Here is a 22,474-nt window from a genome sequence, read left to right as displayed (position 1 = left end):
TCATACTTCTATGTTATATAGTCCAAAAGAAACAAATTAGAGATAAATATATTGTATCTAGAGGTGCACCAATGCAATCGGTACGATAATCGATTGGCACTGATATAAAGAAAATTGATTGCATCAGAAATCAGCCTGATGTGGCCAATAATTTGGCTGATAAATGCCCGTGCATGCACGCAACTGCAGTGCAGCACATAGGCGGTGAGGAGCAGAGCCCGAGAGCTTGGAGAGCTGCATGCAGCTGGTAAGTCTGTTGTGGTAGAAGGGGAGGGAAAGTGTGCGGGGGGGTAGATCAACACCCCACCACGGTGAGGGAGGGACTGGGGCAGGCACTGCTCAACCAATGTGGAGCGGGGCATGGGATGGAGCCACGGCTGGTCCAGGGGGTGTGGGGCAGCTCCCACCTCTGTGTCTACCCTGAGTGTACATTTTTAAAGGAAACTTCAGTCACATTAATATTAAGCTGCAAGCTACACACAGAGGCTGACTAATGAAGAGCTGCTGCTCCTACTCTATCCTGACCTCTGAATTCAATCCACCCTCCCATTGAAATGGATTCTGAAGTACACCAATTCCATTTGCAGAGAGGCCATCTCCCTTACCCAAGAAAGAAAGGGGTCCCCTTTTCTTTAGGGACCAAAGGCTCCCTTTCCCAACTAGGTTCTTTGAAATTCTTAAGGCCACGTATTCACATTTACAGAACAGGAAGTTTTATCTCACTACTTGTAAGATAGTGGCTCAAATCCAGCCAAGTTAGCAGTTAACCACAGGTTGTTAATCAAATTAGTAGTCAGTAAACTAATGAAGCAAGCTGTTTGGATATGCCACCATCTGTAAGTCCAAAGAACATTAGACTCTTCTTGGCACTCCTAGAAGAAAACAAGACCTGGTGAGCACTGCAACTGCATTGCCCTCATGCCTGGGTGGGAGGTTAGAGAGGGGTTGATGCCTGTTGAAAAAACAATATAGGGAAAACTTGTCCTACTATTGTAGTCCATGCCAGGCCTGTGTTGCAGTTAAGCTCCCAACTTGGGTCTCAAGGGTTTTTGATCCAGTATCTTGCACCACTGCTAAAATTCAGAAAAAGAGCATGTTATCTTCAAGGGAAAACTGACTGAGGGTCCAAGTGCATTTAAATTACATAGTTTAAGATTTTAGTAAAGTGTTCAAGTGATTTTGGTTCTGTTCACCGCAACGGCAAAGTGAAGCCCTAGAGCAGGGGTTGTCAACCAGGGGTACACATACCCCTGGGGGTACTTGGGAAGGCCCCAGGGGGGATGCAGCAGTGGCATGGAGAAGTGGTGGCACTTCCGGTTTCGCCACTGTGCCCTGGTCACACCCCACCCCACTACTTGTCGATCAGCCACTGGAGGACCTTACCCCTGTGCCCCCTCATCCCCTGCTCATTGACCGTCCAGGGGACTCCGTGCTTCTTGACCAGCCACCAGGGGTATACCAACCAAAAAAGGTTGAAAACCCTGGCATAGAGCAGCAGCTCTCAAGCTGTGGGTCACAACCCCAAATGGGGTCACAACCTCAGCAGATGGGGGCTGCAGGGGTGAGGGGCTGTGGATGGGAGTGAGAGGCCATGTTGAAGAAATAGGGCCACAAATGGGATCATGATGAGGAACAGTTTGGGAAGCACTGCCCTAGAGCTTGCCATGGCAGTGCAAGCCACTCACCAAAACACTGACTCTGAATTGTCTTGAAGTTTTAAATGGAGAAGGTTAGTTAGTTAGTTCAGTCCCCAAGTCCATTTGTAAGAGGAAGGAAGACATTGTAGGCAGAGGGAATGGTGTGAAAGCAAAGAGTTGCAGGTGTGAACAGTTGCAGGGATCCTCTGGTTTCCCCACTAAATTAAATTTATTTAGCACCTAACACATGTTAACAATGCCATTTTGCATTGTAGAAACTCAAGGAGAGGGGATGAGGAAATAGAACTTCTTTTACAGTTCCAGGGGATAGTATGGGATTCTAGGACAGCTCAGGAGTTGAACTTATCTACTAAAACAGGGGTGTCAAGCATACAGCCTGTGGGCCAGATCTGGACATGGAGCCCTATGATCGCACCCATGGGTCTCGGACCCAGTGCTACACAAGAGATGGGTTCAGGGCATGTGCTGCCTGTGATGCTCATGCTGCACCCACCCTGTGTGCTGGCTCTGGAGTTGGTCTCAACTTTGCTGGTCTGGCAGGGTACCATGAATCATGTCTGGATTAGATGAAAGGGAGTAGTCAACATCTTATGACAGAGGAATCTTGTTTTAAGATTGAGAATGATCATTGTGCCCATCTTTAAGAAGGGGAAGAGAGAGGACCCTCTTCCCACTTGGCCAGTCCACTTCTGACACTGGAGTCAGAAGCAGACTGGCCAAGTTAGCCAATGACACCAAACTTTGGGGTAAAGCACCCACACCAGAAGACTGGCGGGTGGGCGGACGAGAACCTGATGGTGTTTAACGCTGAAAAATGGAAGGTTCTCCACCCTGGGAAGAAAAACCTGCAGCATCCTTATAGGCTCGGCAGTGCTACGCTGGCTAGCACTATGGAAGAAAGACTTGGGGGGTCATCACTGACCACAAGATGAACATAAGCCTGCAATGAGATGCTGCAGCTACTAAAAGCGACCAAAACGCTGGCTTGCATCCATAGCTGCTTCTCAAGCAAATCCCAGAACGTCGGTCTCCCCTTGTACTCGGCCTTGGTGAGGCCGCAGCTGGAGTACTGTGTCCAGTTTTGGGCTCCACAATTCAAGAAGGATGTGGAGAAGCTTGAGAGAGTCTAGAGGAGAGCCACGCGCACGATCAGAGGTCAGGAAAACAGACCTCACAACGACAGCCTGAGAGCCATGGGGCTCTTTAGCTTGGAAAAGCACAGGCTCAGGGGTGATCTGATGGCCGCCTATAAGTTTATCGGGGTGACAACCAGTACCTAGGGGAACGTTTGTTCACCAGAGTGCCCCAAGGGATGATGAGGTCAAACGGTCATAAACTACTACAAGACTGTTTCAGGCTGGACATAAGGAAGAATTTCTTTACTGTCTGAGCCCCCCAAGGTCTGGAACAGCCTGCCATCGGAGGTGGTTCAAGCACCCACATTGAACACCTTCAAGAGCAAATTGGATGCTTATCTTGCTGGGAGCCTATGACCCCAGCTGACTTCCTGCCATTTGGGCAGGGGGCTGGACTCGATGATCTTCCAAGGTCCCTTCCAGCCCTAATGTCTATGAAATCTATAAACCAGGCAACTATAGGCCAATCAGCCTAACCTCCATCCCAGGGAAAATCCTGGAAAAACTCATTAAAGAATCTATGTGCAATATGCTCGCAGAAGGTAAGATTCTGAATGACAGCCAGCATGCCTTTGTCGCAGGTAGGTCTCGTCTTACCAATGTCATCTCCTTCTACGGCCAGGTCTCTCGCCACCTGTACATGGGAGACGAGGTAGACATTATATACCTAGACTTCCAAAAGAGTTTTAATCTAGTATTGTAGGATATCCTTGTCGGAAAAAAGAAAGATCGTGGACTCAGCTGCTCAACAGTTCAGTGGGTGGGAAACTGGCTACAGGGTAGGACCCAGAGAGTTCTCATGAACAGATCTGTGTTGTCCTGGCATGAGTGGCCAGTGGCGTCCTTCAGGGGTTCGTGCTTGCACCAGTTCTTTTCAACATCTTATCAGTGATTTGGATGGGGGAGTGAAAAGCTCACTGGCCAAGTTTGTGGACAACACCAAATTATGGGGCAGCATGGTCACATTGGAAGATAGGCTGCAGATACAGGCGGACCTGGACAGGCTTGAGAGTTGGGCAGACTAGAACCAGATGAAGTTTAACACTTCTAAGTGTAAAGTGCTCCATCTAGGGGCAAACAACCCTCAACATACTTACAGGCTTGGTGGTGACAGCTGGACTTGCACCATGGCCAAAGGCCCTAGGGATAATGACTGACCATCGCATGAATATGAGTCGTCAGTGTGAGGTGGTGGTCAGCAGGGCAAATAACATGCTGGCATACATTGACCGATGCATCTTGTGTAAAACTAAGGAAGTGATGCTCCCACTGTACTTAGCACTGGCGAGACTGCAGTTGGAGTACTGCGTCTAGTTCTGGGCACTGCATTTCAATAAGGACATGAAAAAAACTTAAGAAGGTCCAGAAAAGAGCCACCCGCATGATCAGGGACTTGCAAGGCAAGCCATATGAGGAGAGGCTGAGGGACCTGGGCCTCTTTAGCCTAAAGAAGAGAAGGTGGAGAGGGGACTTGATAGTGGCTTACTGCTATCTCAGAGGAGTGCATCAGGAGCTCAGTGAACAGCTGTTCGCTAGGGCACCCCCAGGAAAGACCAGGACCAATGGATGCAGAACTCCTGGAAGGTCACTTCAGGTTTAATACCAGGAAAAAACTCCTTCAGTCAGGATGTCCAAACTGCAATAAACTCCCTCCAGAGGTGGTGCAGTCACCTACCCTGGAGGTTTTCAAGAGGAGACTGGACAGTCACCTCGCTGGGGTCACCTAACCCCAGTTATCTTGGCTGGACCTGAAGATCTGCAAGGTCCCTTCCAGCCCCTAACAATCTGACAGCATTGTATGCATTTGCATCTAGTCCATGTTCTTGAGATTCTACTTAAGCATGAATGTTAAAGTGTACACATTAAAAAAAAAAAAATACATGGCCGTTTACATCTGGGAGGAAAATTCAGTAAGAAGTGTGGATCCTGCTTTGTACCTGATGATAGTAGAAACAGAGGTTTGGCTAATAGCTCTGCATTTTAGAGTTCAGTGAAACTGTGGCACAGATCTGAAGATGTCCAAGAAGTCACAGCAGTTCTGTAGTGAAACCAGAAACAAAACCTATATTTGATCCTTGCTCTGTGCCTTAGTAATAAGAGTCTCTCTCAGACCCCAGCAGAAAGGTTAGAATGAAGCTGAGAGCAAAGGGTTTGAATGTGAGATTGTCACACAGGAAGCCTTCATGTTTGCCCTGCAACCAAAATGTTCTCTCAAGAGCTTTTTCTGTGGAATAATATTTATTGGTCACTTGGCCATTACAAAAAGCGCCTTGCCTTTTTTCATAGGTTGGTAGAAAATGATGATGTCCGAGAGGAAAGAAAGCTGAGGAGGGACTGACAGTATCCTTTCAGCAGTACCATTTCACTAATGGTATAAACCAAATTTTCTGATTTGGGTTTGGGGTGCTCTGAAGCAAATAGATCACATATAAGGGGTATATGCCATCAGATGAAGTTATAATATGAATGAGGGCTGGGGGGTGCTTTTTCATTAGCTTAGTTGACAGCCCAGAAGTTGCAAATTCAAGGCCATAGCAGAAGCGCTCACAGAGCAGCTTGTCAGTTTCAACAAATCTGCACATTTGCTAAATACCTTGTCAAAAGGACACAAAAAAGGAAAGGATAATATAAATGAGCACTTTTTACTTGACTGAGTCTAAAATTAGAGACTGATATTTATACAGTTGCCACTTATACTGACGTTCTGAAACGTGTTAATAGTTTAGATCAGCCACAAGATGAAAGAGATGGCTGTTGAGCATGGCCCTGCTTGTGTTCACAGGACAGAGCACTGTTACAGTCAGGTTAAGATTGTACCTTGGCTCTGGTAAAGTCCATGTTAAACTGTTCTTTAGAGGTTGGTGTTATAGCGTTATCTTATTTTTGGCTGTGCTGACTGGGGGGGGGGGAAGGGAGGGAAAGAGTGTGTGTTCACTTCCTGGACACCTGTTAGTTGCCTAAATAAGCCAGAGCTGAATTCTGTGGGCTTTGGAAAACAAGGGCTTGAGAGTACAACACAGTGTGCTTGGAGACCACCCTTGAATTTGATGCCTGCCTTGCTATACTTCCAGGTTCTGAGAGCTTGCTTTTGTTGCCAAAAGTGAGCTTGCTGTGTGCCTGTGTATTTGTGAGTAAGTGCCTACACATGAGAATTACTGCTGCAGCAGAGGAAACCAATTGCAACAACAGCTGACCTTTTTAATCTAGCATGGGAAACACTGAAGTACTGTTTTTTAATAGGGAGCTGACTTTAATATATTAATCAAGTAGGAAACCATACTTATGTATAATCTGCCCTCAGGGTGACACACCGCCAATAACATTAATGGGAATTAGGTCCAGATCCAAGGTAGAATATATTCCCAAGAGGTAGTGTTTCCCATTTTGTAAAATAAACTGACAAGCACTGTTAAAATGCGGTTTAACGTGTATTCTCAATTGGTATAAACAGGTTGTACACAGTCTTGGAGGCTGTTAATCGTCTCCTCTTAAATGTGTTTATTACTGTGGGTTTTATTTTACTCAGTAGATTACCTTGATTGCTCTGAAATAGTGTTTTGGGTTATATTGCATTTTCCTTTCTTTAAATTGGCAGAGGCTCAATGCCTTCCAGATCAAAAATGTTCTCCTATTGAATATCACTTGGTGTATACTTTCTCTGTTTTATTATACATGGTGAATGATTTGCTTATAACCAAGTCCCACTGTACTCTGGGGGGAACTGGGTGTAAATTTGGAAGCCTGTGACAGACTAGTAGGAACAAAGAAGACTTAAGCATCTCTGAAGTTCAACTTGGGTGGAGAGTGCATGTATTTGGAATTTAACTCATTCTGTACTCGCACTTTTTGTTCCCTCTCACAGGAACACTCCTTGGCCCAGTTTTACTGCAGACCCTTTAAAGGTTCCCACTCTCAATGACAACATTATCCTGTTGTGACAATGTTTATAGTGTTGGAATAAAAAAACACCAGAAGGATGCAACTTATTAGAGATCCTATTTACAGACGCTTAACTAATGCTGTGTTACGAACTAGGAAAGAATACCTTCAGCGTAGGCAGCGTTCTTGGCTCCGGCATGCAAGAACACAGCAGAGCCTTTGTTGTGCTCCTGAGTGCGCTTTCCTCAAAAACCACACAAAAATAACTTTCGCTATTTGGGGTGGTCCATCTCGGCTAAAAATGTAAGAATGTACCACACAGATATGGGAGTTTGTTTCTGATAATCCAGAATGTTGAAACTGATCTGTACACCTTAAACAAAAGCCTCGAGTAGAATGGATATAAGAATACTTGCTTTTTTATCAAGCTGTGCATTACACAGCTCAAGACATTATGCTCAAGGAAAAACTGACTCGGGTTCCAAACTAACCAACCAGTTAGTTTGCCCCATAGTCTGCTCCACATGTTGTCTATAGAAATACCATGACTAAAAATCTATGTTTCTAATACCTTAATGTTCTGTTCATGTAATTAATTAAGCCTTTTTTTCCTTGTTTCTATATATGCCTTTCTCCAACCTAAAGAAGATGGATCTCATTTTGAAAAAGGAACATTCTACTTTATTTCTTTCTTTTCATATAAAGCATTGCAAACAGACTTTACCACTGGATAGTCAAACATCAATATTTGCTCCTGTCATAGACAGATGACAGAAATAAAACTGCTGGATTCATAGCAACATTTGTGAAATACTCCTAGCACAGTACAGACACTAGACATTCAACATATTGAATACTTTGCTACTCGGGCCCCCACTGCTAAGTGATATCACTAAAGAAAGCAAGCAAGCTCCAGCCTATTCCCCAAGTGAAAGCAGGGCGTTTGAGTGAAAAGTCATTTTGTCATCAAAACCAACTATGGGGAAAGAAACTGAAAGATGCACAAAATCCCATGAAACAAAAGTCAGCTAAAGTAAAGCACCTACGCAGAGTGCAATTCAAGTGACTCTTAGTTGAAGTGCTACATTTTTAAAGCACAGCCATTTTTGTTTTACTTTTGGTCACAAACTAAGGTTTAAGTAATATTTTAAAGACATCTGGTAATAATATTGTTCTCGGTGCTGCTTGTGCTATAACTTTTTGACAACATAACTAACTCTTGTATAACTGAATGCTATGGGGAACCATTCTAATCTGCCAGAGGAAGTGACCTGCAGGATATTTACAGAGGCACCCGAGAAAGGAAGGTCAATCCCAAAGGGAAAAAAACTCACTTTCAATGCTTCATTCTCAGAAGTCACTTTTTCATTAGCTTAGAAGTAGATGTGGTGCTCAAAAGGACTCTCTGGGAAAGATTTTCAAAAGCACCTGTGGGATATGCCCCACAAAGTCAGTAGGCCTTGTAAATGCCTTGGGTCCTTCAGGAAAAAGAAAAAATAAATCCTTCTCTTTACTAGAGAACATAAATGGAAATCTTTACTTTATTTCCAAAAGGTAGGGGTGCATTGATAAAGATTTTCCTGGTCCATACCGATAGTTGATTATTAACCAGCCATATCAGCTGATACCAATTCAATAATCAATTTACAGTAATGTAGCCAGGCAGAATGGAGAGCAGTGCCCTGCAGGTAAAGTCAGTGGACAGGAAGAGGCATAGGGGAGGAAGGGGGCATTGGGGGGGGGGGCAAATCAAGGCCCCCATGGTGAGGGAGGGAGTGGGGCAAAGACGGGGACTGAGGTGGGCCATAGGACAGAGCCACAGGCAGCTTCTCCAGGGGATCAGTGTCCTGCGCTTGAACTAAAGCCTGTTGAATGAGCTTTAGTTCAAGTGCCGCCACTGCCATTTTTAAGCGCTAGAATGCTGAACTGGGGAGGTGCCAGGCAGGGCGAGGGTAGATATGGGTTGCCTGTTGTGGGCTCAGGCCTCTCTCCTCTGCTGCCTTTGCCCTGGGAGCCCCGTGCTGGCTGCGCACCCCCTGCCTGCCCAGCAGCAGAAGGTACAGCTCACTACCCCCACTGCTGCAGGGTGAGCAGGGGTTGCATAGATGGTGTAGAACTCCCAAGGGAGAGGCAGCATAGCTGAGAATCCCAAACACACAGCAAGCAGGCCACATCTGCCCCGCACACAAACCTGGTGGGGCATATGCCCCCCCCCCCATGCCACCCTCAGGGGGTGCACACTACAGCAGGGAGCCACACCTCCTCTTCCAACCCCACCCCCCCACCATGGCTCTGTCCCACTCCCCACCCCAGCTCCTGGGTCCCATTCACTGCCCTGGCTGGGCAATGCCCCCATCCCCAGCCCATGCCCCGCCATCATTGCAGAGGCCTTGATCTGTGCCCCCATGCTTCTTCCCACTCCATGCCCCTTCCCCTCCACAGACTTACCCACAGGGCGCTGCTATCCACACTGCCTGGCTCCATTTATGGCCATGTGTGGAGCTGCACGCATGCACACGGCATCTTAGATCCCCAGCCAGAAGGCATATTATATTTAATTGGTGAACATCAGCTACACTGGCCAAAAGCAACCAATAATGTTAATTTTCTTTTTTTCGGTGCTGACCCAATATGCAACTGATATATCGGTGCACCTCTACCAAAAGGTGTTTTTTTTTAGGATGCAGCACGCTATGCTACCTCTGTACCTCATCATGGCTTAAGAGGATAAACTTGTGTATCAGCTTTTGTATTTCTCCCTCTCCCCTGTAGGGAGCTACACAGCACTGCTACATCTATAGCACAAGATGAACAAGAGCTGTGTGCCACCAGTGTGGACTGGGAATCATCATTTGTAATTAGGGCACAGAAACAAGGGAGGGGAGGGGGGAAGGGAGGCTGGAGAAAGAAAGGGAAGCAACTGAGGAGGAGGGAAACGTGGAAGGAGAATGAAGACAGAAAGGGAAGAGAATTCAGAAACCCCCTCAAGGGCTGTTCCACAAAGCTAGGCCCTCATCTGGACCATGACGACTCGTACTTTTCACCTGTCAGCTGGAGCGACTAACACTGCCGTTGTTAACTAAAACAACTGGAAATGCTAAGCATTAGAATAGCTCAGAACAGTTAACACAGTAATCATGCATCCGCTAAACAAGGTGGTAGCAGAAAAGTTCGAGACCTCAAATGAGCAGTCGTGAACTGGACAAAGTGTTGTCAAGTAGCTATGGAAAAGTAGGTCATACTTATAGTTTGATCTACTGATCTTCTCTACAAAAATGCAAATGAAGTTTACATGTCACCCATGTTTGAACACAAATTAGAAATGAAACAGGACAAATATTTTTAATATGCCAAAGTCCTTCCCAGGATCCTCTCTCACAGACAGCAGAGAATCTTACCTTTGTGGCACATGCTACAAAAGCTTTACTTTTAACAGTTATATATTTAAGCAAATCTTAGGTCAGCCTTTGAGTTCTAACACGTTGTGAGGTGCATCAAAGTCAGATTTAAAGTTCAAAAACTCACTCAGATGGGTAAGAGAGCAAAGGAGCACTAGAAGCTGTCACGTGGTGGGGTCCCTAGGGATAGCCGTTGTGCCCCTAGGGTCCTGTGACCATGCCAGCTTCGCCGTATGGGAGCCTTCTATTCTCACCTGCCACATCTTGATGGTTAAGATAATACATGGTAGATAGGAAGGCTGCCCTCAAATTGCTATGCAGTCACAGTCCTGGTGGACCACACTAAACAGTGTGGGTTCTCAGACCTCTTGCTGGGTCCCACTCTAGGTAAGTGCCTCGTGGGGCACCCCAAGCCTTATGAGCTAGATGCGCGACTCCAAAACCACCCCTTTACCACGGCCCATGCCTCGCAGATGGTATGCAGACGTTGTCTCTAGTGATGAGGCCTCAGTTTAGTTCGGCCTCTTGTTGTCCCTGGACTCTTAGCCTCAGTAATTGTGCCCTCTGGTGCTGGGGTCTCTTCACCCCTTGTCGGCGCGCCCTCTGGTGCTGGGGCTCTGCACCATAATGTGCCCCAATGAAGACACCTCCTCCCCAATAGCCTCAGCCCATTCCATCAGATTAAAAGCAACAACATAAATATGAGCCCCTGGGCTATAACGTAACAGCAACCATAACGCAGGAGGTCATACTCGCTCCCTTTAAGAGGGCCAGTTTCTCCCTCAACTGTGTCCCTCCTAGCCCCAGATATTTTAGAAGTTCCTAGGCCTCATTAGTCTCACCAGCAGCAACACAGGCACCCAGGTATCACCGTGGAGCTTTTCTGCATGAACGCCACTCCCCCTGGCAGCTGCCAGAGCACTAACTGCCTTCTGTCCCAGCCCTTGGGCTTGTATGGACCCAAGGCCCTCTTCTGGTCAGTTGACTAGGTACATGTGCCTTCTTCTGGTCAGTTGACTAGGTACATGTGCAGACTAATTCCCTCATTAGCCTACTGCCACAGCAAAAGTGCACCTATGGGGGTTCTGCCTGGCTCCTAGGGCCCTCTTTCTAGGCAGTTTCTGTCCTTAAAGGAGCAGGCATCTTTGTGCCCTGTGACAGAAGCATGGAGGTTTTTAAAATCTCAGAAAGATTATAAGCAGATGTTGAACCAAGGACACCTTGCAGGAGTAGATGGAAGACAAGATAAACTGCTTCCCTGGTCATGGATTGTAACACCATTGTAAGATGACTATACCGGCCACTGGGTAATACAGAAACCTTTTAAAAGCCAACTGAGATGTAGGCTAATGTTTTCAAAAGTGATTAATAGTGAAAAGCAAGTGAAGAACACATCCAAAAAAGTAGTTAGTTACCTGTTTAAGGGGGTGTCTGTAGGTCCCTCATCACCTCAACATTTTTCTCCATGAAAGAAGGGTAAGAGAGCAAACAAGGTGGAACTTCTACAGCACTTTACAAATAACCCTCATAACTGCACTTCTGAAGAAGGTATTAGCCTCATTTTACCAAGGGGTAAGTCAAAATACTGAGTTATTAAGTACCTTGATGAAAGTTGCAGCAATCTGTGCTAGAGGCAGAATCAAAATTGAAGCTATTGGTTCCCAGATCTGTGCTCAGTGAGTGATTGTGGCTCGGTACCAGATTCTGTAATGTGAATGAAGGTTTAAACAAGATCTCAAAGGACACATGAAGTAGCAGTTTTGTACCCTTGTGTGCCAAAATATATTTTTAAAATTAACAGGATAGTCCAAAGTTAACATTGCTAAAGAGCAAACACAATTTTTCCTGGGGGAAGGGGGCGAAAAATCAGAAAAGCTAACCAGGCTGAGAGTTGTCCTTTTCCGGAGTCTGCCTAAACAGAAAAGTCTCCCAAGGCCAACCATTAAACCCAAGCACAAAATGATGTTTTCCATCACAAGTAAGCCTTACTTTTAAATTATGATTACAGTGCCCTACAGCTTGGTGGATTATAGAACAAGTAGTCACCCAAACACAATTCAATCCTTGAGCCTTGTCCAACATCTCTACAGACATTTGTAAGGCAGTTTAAAACATGACACATACTGGAATTTTAGCTACATTAGAGGCTCCTAGATTGGGAATGGCAATGCTACCTTTGACAGGCAGGTACTTTTAAATGTGAAGCAAACACAAACCATACACTTCGTAAAGAATATTTAAGTGCACAGCTTTTATTCCTCAAGCACCTTAAACCATTTTTCTTAAAGTGCTCCCATCTGAGAGCACCTCTGAAAAGCAAACATGTTGATCCATCACAACAGTCTTGTAAACACAGTTTGGCCTTTTATCAGCTCTTGCAACATCAGTTAGCACTAAAGCAATCACTACACCAGAGTGCTTTATGAAACCCTTAACCTGAAACAGGTGTCAAGGTCAGTTCTCATGCATGCTGTCCCTGATGTTCTATGAAATCTATGTCCCAGTACAGCGGTCTTCAACCTTTTTAAAAAAATGTACCCCTTCTGTCTTAAAGTTTCAGCTCATGTACCCCTTTATATTTTTTTCCGGTTTTTAAGGGGGGGGGGGAAACAGAACAAGGCCCCATGATGAGAGAGAGAGTGGGGCTGGGGCTAGGTGGGGCAGGCACTGCACAGCTGAGGCAGAGCAGGGGACATGGCTCCTACTGCTGCACACACCCTGGGAAGGCATGGGGGAGCATGTGCCCCCAAATCTGCACTCAGGGCAGGGCTGCACCAGGTTCTTTCCAGCAGGGGGCTGGGCTGGGCTGGGCTGTGCTTAGGACAGGCGGTGGCAGCACTGGGAGGGGGGCTACAGGAGGGGCTGCAGCCCTCCAAAATTCATCATAGCCTCCCTACCCCCTCTCCCAGCACTACCACTGCCTGCCCCAAGTGCAGCCCAATCCAACAATCCCTGCTGGGAATAGCCCCCGCCCACAGCAGCAACTCACCTTCACGCCACATGCAGATCTGGGGACACATGCCCCCCCATATGCTTCTGGGGTGCACACAACAGCAGAAGCCAGACTCCTCCCTGCCCCACCCCCATGCAGCGCAATCCCATGGCCCATTCTAGCTGGGCAGGCCCTGCCTCACCATCTGCCTCCCCATGCCCTTTCCCTCACAACAGACTTACCAGCCAGACCCAGCTGCTCTCCACACTGCCAGGCTGCGCTCCTGGCCACCTGTGTGCTGCGCTGCAGCTGCACGCACACACATAGCATTTACTGGCCACATTATCAGCCACATCAGCCAAAAAAAATCCAATTGCTGACACAGTCAATTTTCCTTATGTTGGTGCCTATCCGATATTGGACTAATGTATCAGTGCACCTCTGATTTTTTCCTCACTCGTTCTGCATATCCCCTATGACCTTTATGACCAAGGGTTACACGTACCCCCAGTTGACAACCACGGCCCTACTATAATCACAAATCACAGAGGTCCCATTGCTTTCCTCTCCCCATGCTAAGAGTCCTGACACTGAATGCAGTGCCCTACTGGATGTTTTCAGAGAAGCAGAAATGCTTGTCTGAAATTAAATGGTATATTATTGGGCTAATTCCAAATTTGACGTGTTTAGTGGGGACTCCACATACCTACATTTAGTTGTTAGGCAACTTTCATTTTAACACCACCAATCATCTTATAGCATCAGTTGCTTTTGGAGGATTTCACTACCACTGTGCCCCTCATTTTCTGCAATGTTACTCCATTTCTTCTGGTTCTACCACTCTACTCTGTAAGAATGCACCTTAGAGGGTAGATAGCTCCCCAGAGTACAACCCCTACAAGATATCATTCAAGCCAAAATCTTAAGAGCTATTCCATCTTCATTGATTCCCATCGTGTCCCAAGTTCTCTGCCAATTCAAAGTTCTTTGAAGTAGAATCACGTGTTTTGTACATCAGGCATATTCTGGGTACTTCACAAATGAATACTATCACCCCTCTGCAGGCAGTCGCATAGGTTGCAAATATCTGCAATCCATGGAGCAAAAAAATTAAGTAATTGCTTTAAGTCTAACCCATATAGCACAACAATTGCTTTCAAACCTAATTCTTCTAAATGGTAGCTTCCTATACTACCAACTGCTATGCAAGAAATAAAATCTAGACCACACTGAAAGTGCTCTGTAAGATTTGTAGCATACAAGCATTTGTGAATAAAATATTGGTAGATGAAAATAAGTGTTGTGTTGTAGATTTGCAGCCTATTGTCATTGCTATCACTAGACAGCCTGATATACAGGGCTATTTAAAAAAATAAACCTCAAGGTCACTTGTGTTAAGAACTGCATGTCACAGATGCAAGAAAAAAAAAACTTAACATTTTATTCAACACTAATTTCATACAATTCAGTTACACATGAATAGTAACTATAAGATTATACAATACACTGCACTGTAAAATATCCATCAAGTCATATTAGGCTGATGTATTTATTTCAGAAGCTATCAATCAAAATTTTGCAGTCTTAAATTCAATAGTCCCATTCAGTTAATGATTGCTATAAAGCACAAATATTTGGTAATTTAAGAATCTAACTGTATAGTTATGCAACAGTATTTGGCCACCCTTTGCAGCATGAACAGAGATCTAAACTAACGTTTCACTTATGAAACAGGTTTTTATTTGATTAAATGCTCCTTTTCAACTACATGACCTGTTTTGAAACAGTTCCAAATTGTCAACAACTAATACACATAAGACAGAAAGAGACAAAATGCTAGGGGTACACTGATAAAGACTTTTTGGGCCGATACTGATGGCCGATTATTAACGACCCATATCGGCCAATACCGATCCAATTGCTGATATACAGCCCGGCAACTTGGAGAGCAGTGTCCAGTTGGTAAGTCTGTTGGGGGGGGGAAGACATGGAAGGGAGGGGAAGGAAGAGGTGCCCCCCATAATAAAGGCCCCCATGCTGACGGAGGGAGTAGGGCTGAGGCTGGGGCAGGCGCTGCCTAGGTGGGGTGGGGCTGGGTAGGGTGCAGGACACAGCCGCAAGCAGCTCTCCCAGGGGGTGCAGGCAGCTCCTGCCACTGTGCACACCCCTGGGGGAGGCATGGGGGCATGTGCTCCCTAATCTATAGGCAGGGAGAGGGTGGGCTGGGCTGGGGCTGTGCTAGGAGGTGGGGCATGGCGAATTCTGGGGTGGCCACAGCGTATCCTGTAGCTCTGCTCCCAGTACCCGCCCCAAGCACAGCCCCAGTCCAGCCCCTCCACTCTAGAAAGAAGCTGGAGCTGCCCCTGGTCCCAGCCCACAGTGGCAGCCCACCCTTGCCCCCATGCACAGATCCCTCATGCCCCCCATACTTCCCCCAGGATGTGCACAGTAGGGGGAGCTGCTCTCCCCACTTTGCACATCCCCCAGACGAACCACTTGCAGCTCTGTCCTGCACCTCTCTCCGCCCCAGCTGGGCAGCACCTGCCCCTGCTCTAGCCCCACTCCCTCCTTCACTGTGAGGGCCTCTATCTGCCTTCCCCCTGTCTCTTCCCTCCAGCAGACTTACCAGCCAGACACTACTCCCCAAGATGCCGGGCTGGCCATGCGCATGCTGAAGCTGCTCATGCGTGCACACAAATGACATTCGTCTGTAATTATCGGTCACATCAGCCAAAAAAAGCTGATTGCCAATAATGTAAATTTTCCTTTCATCAGCGCTGATACGATATGGACCAACGTATCTCTCTGATGTATGGCACCTCTACAAGATACCAGTCACAGGAGATCCTCCTACACAAAAAATGAATATATAGAACGAAAAATACTTGCTTATAAAACCTAAGTTCATTAAGGAAAAATGTACTGATAAAAAAAATTAAATTCTGCTACCACTAAAATCAATGGGAGTTTTTTCACTGATGCCAATTGAAGTAGGATCAGTACCTATCTTTTGGCAAACACTTATCTGGTAAGATAATATTACTGGTAAAATTGATAGCTTCCAGATTTGACTCAAAATGTCTCATTACAAAAAGTCAAAAAAAACTTCTCCGATGGGAAGCTCTTTAGAAAGTAAATCCATTTATTTACACATTTTATTTTTACGAGCCAAACATTCGTTTTAAGAGAATTCTTAATTTTATGTCATCTTGAACTAGATTTGCTGCAGCAGCATCATGATTTGGACAAGTCCACAAAAGCAAAGACAAATCTCAGTTCAGGATACAACTCCTCAACTTTGTCCTACATCCACAAAGGTATTTGAGTACTGAATTTGTTGCGATTTCAGTGGGTGTTTGATGCCCAAATAAGTTTGTGAATCAGGGACTTTGACAACTGTGCAGAAGTACAGACTGGAATGGAAAAGAGAGCGCCAAATCAAAAAGAAAAATACATCTTTGTATAGTAAATATAAAGTTATCCTTGAAAAGAAGTGCCAGCCAATGATGCATACCTATAGCATTTAAGCTTTTATTTACAATACAGCTAACACCTAGCTTTCCTGAAAAATATGCAAGCCAACTGCATAGGAAGTATAACCTCGCATGCAAGTTAAAGAATGCACTCTTTTACATTCAAATCAAAACACAAATTTCTTTGTTGTTGAGAATTTGGGCCCTGGGTTCCAGCAACTGTAAACAATCTGATACAGTAGTCTCTCTTCCCAAATCTGCTGAGAGCTCTATGACATCCAGTTCTCAGATAGCTGCAGTATTGACAGGACTCAGTTTCATGTTGCTTTTCAAAATTCTGAAGACGGCAATCAAACTGAGAAATAGTATTATTCTGCTTCTACTTGGTACTATGATTATCTGAAGAGGCAGATACTAGAGCTATTCCTATAGGAAATAAACCCCCAAACCCAGAAAGCAAGCTCCTTTGATCAGCGAGAGAAGGATGCATCAAACCACCACAATGCAGAGATGATAAGAAAGATAAGCCACATTCAAGGGGTCGAAAGATGGTTTTCTTGTAAGAATCTCAGAATTCTCTTAGTAGCTGGGCATTCACCTGCTATCACATTCTTTTCTGTATTATTTTCTAGATAGTGGGTGTATTCATTTTACACACCAGTATTACAATATAAGGCACAAACAAGTCCTTGATCCCAGAACACCTTCACTCTTCCTTTCTTTACTGTATCAAAGCAAGCAAAATGTTTACTTTAGAGTGTGGCAAGGATTTCTTGGGTGAAGTTTTTATTGGACCAGCTAGCTGAGACAAAGTTAGACAAGCTTTCAAATGCAATATATTCTTCCTCAGGTGTCTTCAGAGCAGGGGTGGGCAATTATTTTGGGTGGTGGTCTATTTAATGAGTTTTGGTGAGCTGTCTAGGGCCGCACCCATAAAATGTTTCAGATCTCATTTTACCAACATTATAGATAAAACCAAATCATGTATTAAAAATCAAACATCTATCTATTCTAACGTATTTTAATTTCATTTAAAAAAATATTTTTTCTTCTGATTTATGTTTTTTTGAGCAATGTACATAAAGGTGATTGACCATGGTCCAGGCCAGCATGCACAGCTTCCTGGTGGGACTGCTCCCACTGCTCCAGCAGCTGCCCAGGCACTGCTCAGCTTTCCCCATCTCCAGTGGTTCCTCCTCCTCCTACCCCTGCTGCACCACTCCAGGTGGAAGGAGAGCTGCAGCCAGGCAGTCCTTGCCCCAGTACATGGGGCTCTAACTCCAGCTCCTGGCTGCTTTCTACCTACCCAACATGATGAGCAGTCACCTTTGGGTGGAAAGCAGCTGGGAGCTGGAGCTAGAGCCCCACATACTGGGACAGGAGTCACCTCAATGCAGCTTCTCCCTCCACCTGGAGCTGTGCAGCAGGGGCAGGAGGAGGAGGAACCACTGGAGGTGGGAAGAGCAGAGCAATACCCAAGCACCTGCAGCAGCAATGGGAGCAGCCCCATTAAGAATCTGTGCATGCTGGCCAAGGCCAAGGCAATGCCATCAGCGTGTGTGGATGGGAGGATGGTGCAGGCTGCCCCAGGCAGGAGTGGGTATGGCTCAGCCCCATGCAGAGCACCACTGGGGCAGCCACAGGGTGAATACAATCAATCGGTGGGCCAGATCCAGCCCACAGGCCAGATTTTTCCCACCCCAGCTTTAGTTTATTTCAATTTAAGACTTCATCGCATACACACTATTTCCCTTGTCAATACAAATCCATAAAATACTCTTATTAAGGAATGACCTAACAGCTTTCTTTTAAGGTTGTATCAAGTCAACAGCTTCTTTGGCTCAAACAGGAAAAAGAGTCAATCTGTCAAACAGTTATTTGAATGGTCTAGTCTAGTATGTTACAAAAATCCATGCTGGCTTAGGGGTTGCCAAGTTTCAGACTAATTAAAACTAAAACTGTTATCTGCACTTCTAAAAGATGCTTAGAATGGAAATGGCAGTTGATCGCTATGTAATAAGCGGTCAAGTAACTAATATTTATTTAATGACTGACAGGTAGAAGAGTTCAAGTACTGATTTTTGCCTTCGAAATAGACATGAAATCAAACGTTTTCCTTTAGCAAGGATTTTAATGTAGCACCTTTAAACCCACAAGTTCTTTGCTCATCACCATTTCAGAACAACTCAGAAGTAGCAATTGGTATCTTATTTCCATGCAGATTCATAGAGGACAGAGTCTTTTTATATTCTGTAGAAAGTAGTTTGCACACTGTGATTTAGGGGAAAAAACATAGTTGTTTTAATTATAGTCAATTTTATTAGACTTTAAATCCTTAGCTTATTAACCTATAGGACTCCTATGAAGTGAAACTGGAACTGAAAAGAACTAACACTAATAATGCCACAGGTGGGACAGAAAGAAGATCACCACAGTTAGCTTCAGGAAGAGTAGGGAAGTCAGCTAAGGAGTTCTGTCTGTTGAACTCTGGAAGGAACTAGTCCCCTTCCATGTACATTTAAAAAAGACTAAAAGATCTCACAAAACAAAACCCAGACTGAATGACTGGGGTCACTGTAGACAAATTTTAATCAAATTACTGACAGCCAGCTTGTTTCTGATTTTCTTGGAGCAGAAAAATAAGGACATTCTGAACCCAATGCTCATCAACAATTTACATTTCAACCAATTTAACCTCTGTCAAGGACTGATCATTAGGCAGTAAAGATATGAAAATTGGGTGGCAGGAATCAAAACAGAAGCTCAACAACAACTTTAGAACACAGAAGCTGATAAATCTCTTCTCTAAATCCTCTTGCCCTCTAACCATTACTGTCAGATACCCTCTAAACAAGCATTGGACTGAAGCAGCAACCACAAGAGCTCCTGAGTACAAGTAAGAGCAGTAAAGTCCAGCACAACACAAAAAGCAGGAAGGGAGAAAAACATTATACTTCCCCTGTGCAGCCAACCTGTAAAGTAGAATGTCTATAAGGGATCAGTTTAAGTTACCTTCACCCCTTTTCATGTTCAGACCTCTAGCAAGCATGGCATCACCACTTCCTGCTTTACCAAGGAACCTCTGTGCTCCTTTGGGTATGAGATCAGATGGAAGCCCCTCTCCTTATCTCTCTTTCCAATTCACCAGAAAAGACCAGCCTCATCCAAGAGCTGAGAACTGTAGTCAAAACAATTTTCTTTAAATATGAATCAGAGCAGTTGAGATACTAGAAGAAGGAGAGATAAACCCATCATTGCCACACCTGCTTTATAGAAAGATTTGGCCTGCAGGCCAGATTTGTATCAGCCAGAGCACTTTTATCCAGCCTGCAGTGCTACCTGTGGATCTCAGACTGGACCTATACACTATGTGCAACATGCCCTGCCCAGCCCAGCATGTCGCATGCACTGGCCCTATCCCTGGCCCCAGCCCTGCATGCAGAAAATCAGAATCTGAAACAGACTCTACATGACATGGCATGGGCAGTCTCTGCATGGCATATGGCGGATCAGGGAGGAGATAGGCAGCAGATATCAGAAACCAAAGCAACAAAATTAGACAGAGAACACATGGAAAAAAGAGCAGCAGATAAGGCAGAGAGCACAGGCCTGGGAGCAGAAAGCAGACCTGAGCAGGCAGGGGATCTGAGTGGCACTTGGGGTAGGTACAGGGCTAATCTATGCTATGCCTGCCAAAAAAGTTGGCCCTCGCTGCTCATACATCACTCAAATTTACTGTCCAAAATGACTAAGAGAGGAGATCAGCAGTGGGACTTTCTGTCCCTTTAGCTTGTAAAATTAAGCCTGAATTACACTGCCTATTACAGACTCTGGGTCTTGGAACTTTTGATACGCTTCTGGGCACAGCTGCAGAGAAGATGGCCAGCCAGAATATTCCCCAGGAATCTGTCAGATTGGGTTGGCTAGGCAGCACTCGCCCTCTAAATCCAAAGCTCTCTCAAGACTGAACTCAGGCAGGCTGGTAAACTCTGCCCCTTGACTGCCTGTTCTTCATCCAGTCTGGGCTGGGCAGGTGGCTTACCACCGTATGAGTGTCTCAAACTTACTGACTCCAAGATAAACATGGGCCGACAACGGGAGGTCATGGTTGACAGGGCTAACCGGACCTTGTCATGCATCCACAGGTGCATCTTAAGTAGAGCCAGGGAGCTGATCCTCCCCCTCTATGCGACGCTGGTCAGGCCACAGCTGGAGAACTGCATCCAGTTCTGTGTGCCCCATTTCAGAAGGGATGTGGACAACATTGAGAGGGTCCAGAGGAGGGCCACCCGCATGATCCTGGGACTACAGGGCAGACCCTACATTGAAAGACCGCGGGACCTAAACATATTCAGCCTTCACAAGAGAAGGCTGAGCGGGGACCTGGTGACTGTCTATAAACTCACTAGGGGGGACCAGAAAGGTTTAGGGGAGACACTGTTTCCCCTAGCACCCCCTGGCATGACAAGGAACAATGGACACAAATTATTAGAGAGCAGATTTAGATTAGACATCTGCTAGAAGCTGGAACCAACTTCCAAGGGAAGTGGTGCTGGCTCCTACCCTGGGGATCTTTAAGAAGAGGCTTGATGACTACCTGGCTGGACTCATTTGAGTCCAGTCTTTTCTCCCGCCCAGGCGGGGGGGTCGGACTTGAAGATCTACAAAGGTCCCTTCTGACCCTACTTCTATGTTTCTATGAAGAGTCCCAAATCCCTCAGCCTTTCCTTGTACAGCTCGCCACGCTGATCATACAGGTGGGCCCTTCTCTGAACTCTCTCATTAGGGCCTTCCGGAGGTCCAGTCAATTTCATCCCTGCCTCAACCACCCCAGACCAGGGCTCCCCCGACTTGCTCTTAAAAGACCCCCAGGATGTTGATCCAGCTGACCTGCTGTCTGTTGTGCCTCACCACACCCCTTCTCAGCAAGAAGTTCTCCTTAGCATACAGCCTTGTCTGAGCCAAGGGACCAGCCTGGCCCTGCCCGCCACACCTGCAGGGGCTCCCAGGTCAGGCTCCGAGACAGCTCAGCCCTGGACCAGGTGGCTTCACCAGCCCCACGTCCTTCCTCAGCGTGGGGTCAGGCCAGAGCTCGCCTCGGCGGGCTGCACTCTGCAGGTGCCCCCGCTGGGCCAGCCCAGGGCCCAGTCAGGCTCTGCACTCGCCTCACTGTCCTCACCGCCACCGCTGCTCTGGCCCCCGCAGGGTGACCTGTCCTGCTCCCACTGCCTGCAGCCCGGCCCCGAGCCCCGCATCTCCCCGCTGCGTCTCCAAAACGGGTCACCTCCGCCCTAGCCCGGCCCGCGGCGCCCCCTCACCCGCGGACTCCCCCGTGTTGATCCAGTCCGGGTTCGCCAGGCTCGCGATGGCGAAGATGTCGGCGGCCAGGAAGAGGCATCCTGAGATGATGGTCAGTTTGTCCATCTCCTCCGGCTCCGGCGGCTCCCGGCTCCGGCCTCCGCCCGGCTGCCGCAGCGGGCCCGGGCCGGGGGCTCCTCACCGCCGCGGCTCCATGGAACCCCCGTTCCCGCTCTCCCCTGGGCAGCAGCTCCACGACGGAGCCCCCCGGACAGCGCCGGAAGCGAACCCGAGGGCAGCAGCGCGGCCCGGAAGCGAAACCCACTCTCCTTCACACTCGGCCCAGACGGGGCGGGGCTTGCAGCGGAGTAGGTGGGGCCTCCACGGAGACAGGGCGGGAGATCCCGGGAGGCTGGAGAGGGCTTCTCAGGGAGGGGGCGGGGCCTATGCGGGCGTGGGCGGGGCCTCTTCCTGGTGGGCAGAGCTGCCGTGGGGTGGGCGGGGCGTGTGCTCAAGGGGCGGGGTGGAGACGGGCGGGGCGTCTCGGCGGGGCGCCGCGGGTTGGCTGAGCCCTGGAGCTCCCAGGGCTCCCATTGGCTGGAAGGTAGCGTCGCTGCGGGGTGGGTTCTAACATGGAGATCCCTCATTGGGGGCGGGGCTGTGCCTCAGCCTGGGGCCGGACCCTGGGCTAGGAGCTGCC

The 22,474-nt window shown here is 46.9% G+C and overlaps 1 protein-coding gene across 3 annotated transcripts in view; it reads right to left on the bottom strand.

Annotated features, from left to right (window-relative positions):
• MOSMO (modulator of smoothened) overlaps positions 1–22,122 on the bottom strand; it is a 48,406-nt gene extending 26,284 nt beyond the window's left edge. The window contains exons 1-2 of one of the 3 annotated variants that reach the window (XM_090024124.1): positions 21,795–21,916; positions 989–1,073 (exon numbers count right to left, since the gene is read on the bottom strand). In XM_090024124.1, coding sequence (XP_089880250.1) covers positions 989–1,001 — 13 coding nt within the window. In that variant the 5' untranslated portion in view covers positions 1,002–1,073; positions 21,795–21,916. Of the gene's footprint in view, positions 1–988; positions 1,074–21,794 lie in introns of all 3 variants that reach the window. The other 2 variants (XM_090024122.1, XM_090024123.1) reach the window with 2 other exon arrangements.
• Between the last annotated feature and the right edge of the window lie 352 nt (positions 22,123–22,474).

The sequence above is a fragment of the Crocodylus siamensis genome, chromosome 12 (assembly GCF_052110815.1).
Source record: "Crocodylus siamensis isolate JL-2025a chromosome 12, ASM5211081v1, whole genome shotgun sequence".
Lineage (NCBI taxonomy): Eukaryota > Metazoa > Chordata > Crocodylia > Crocodylidae > Crocodylus > Crocodylus siamensis.
This window is presented reverse-complemented; position numbering and strand designations above follow the sequence as displayed.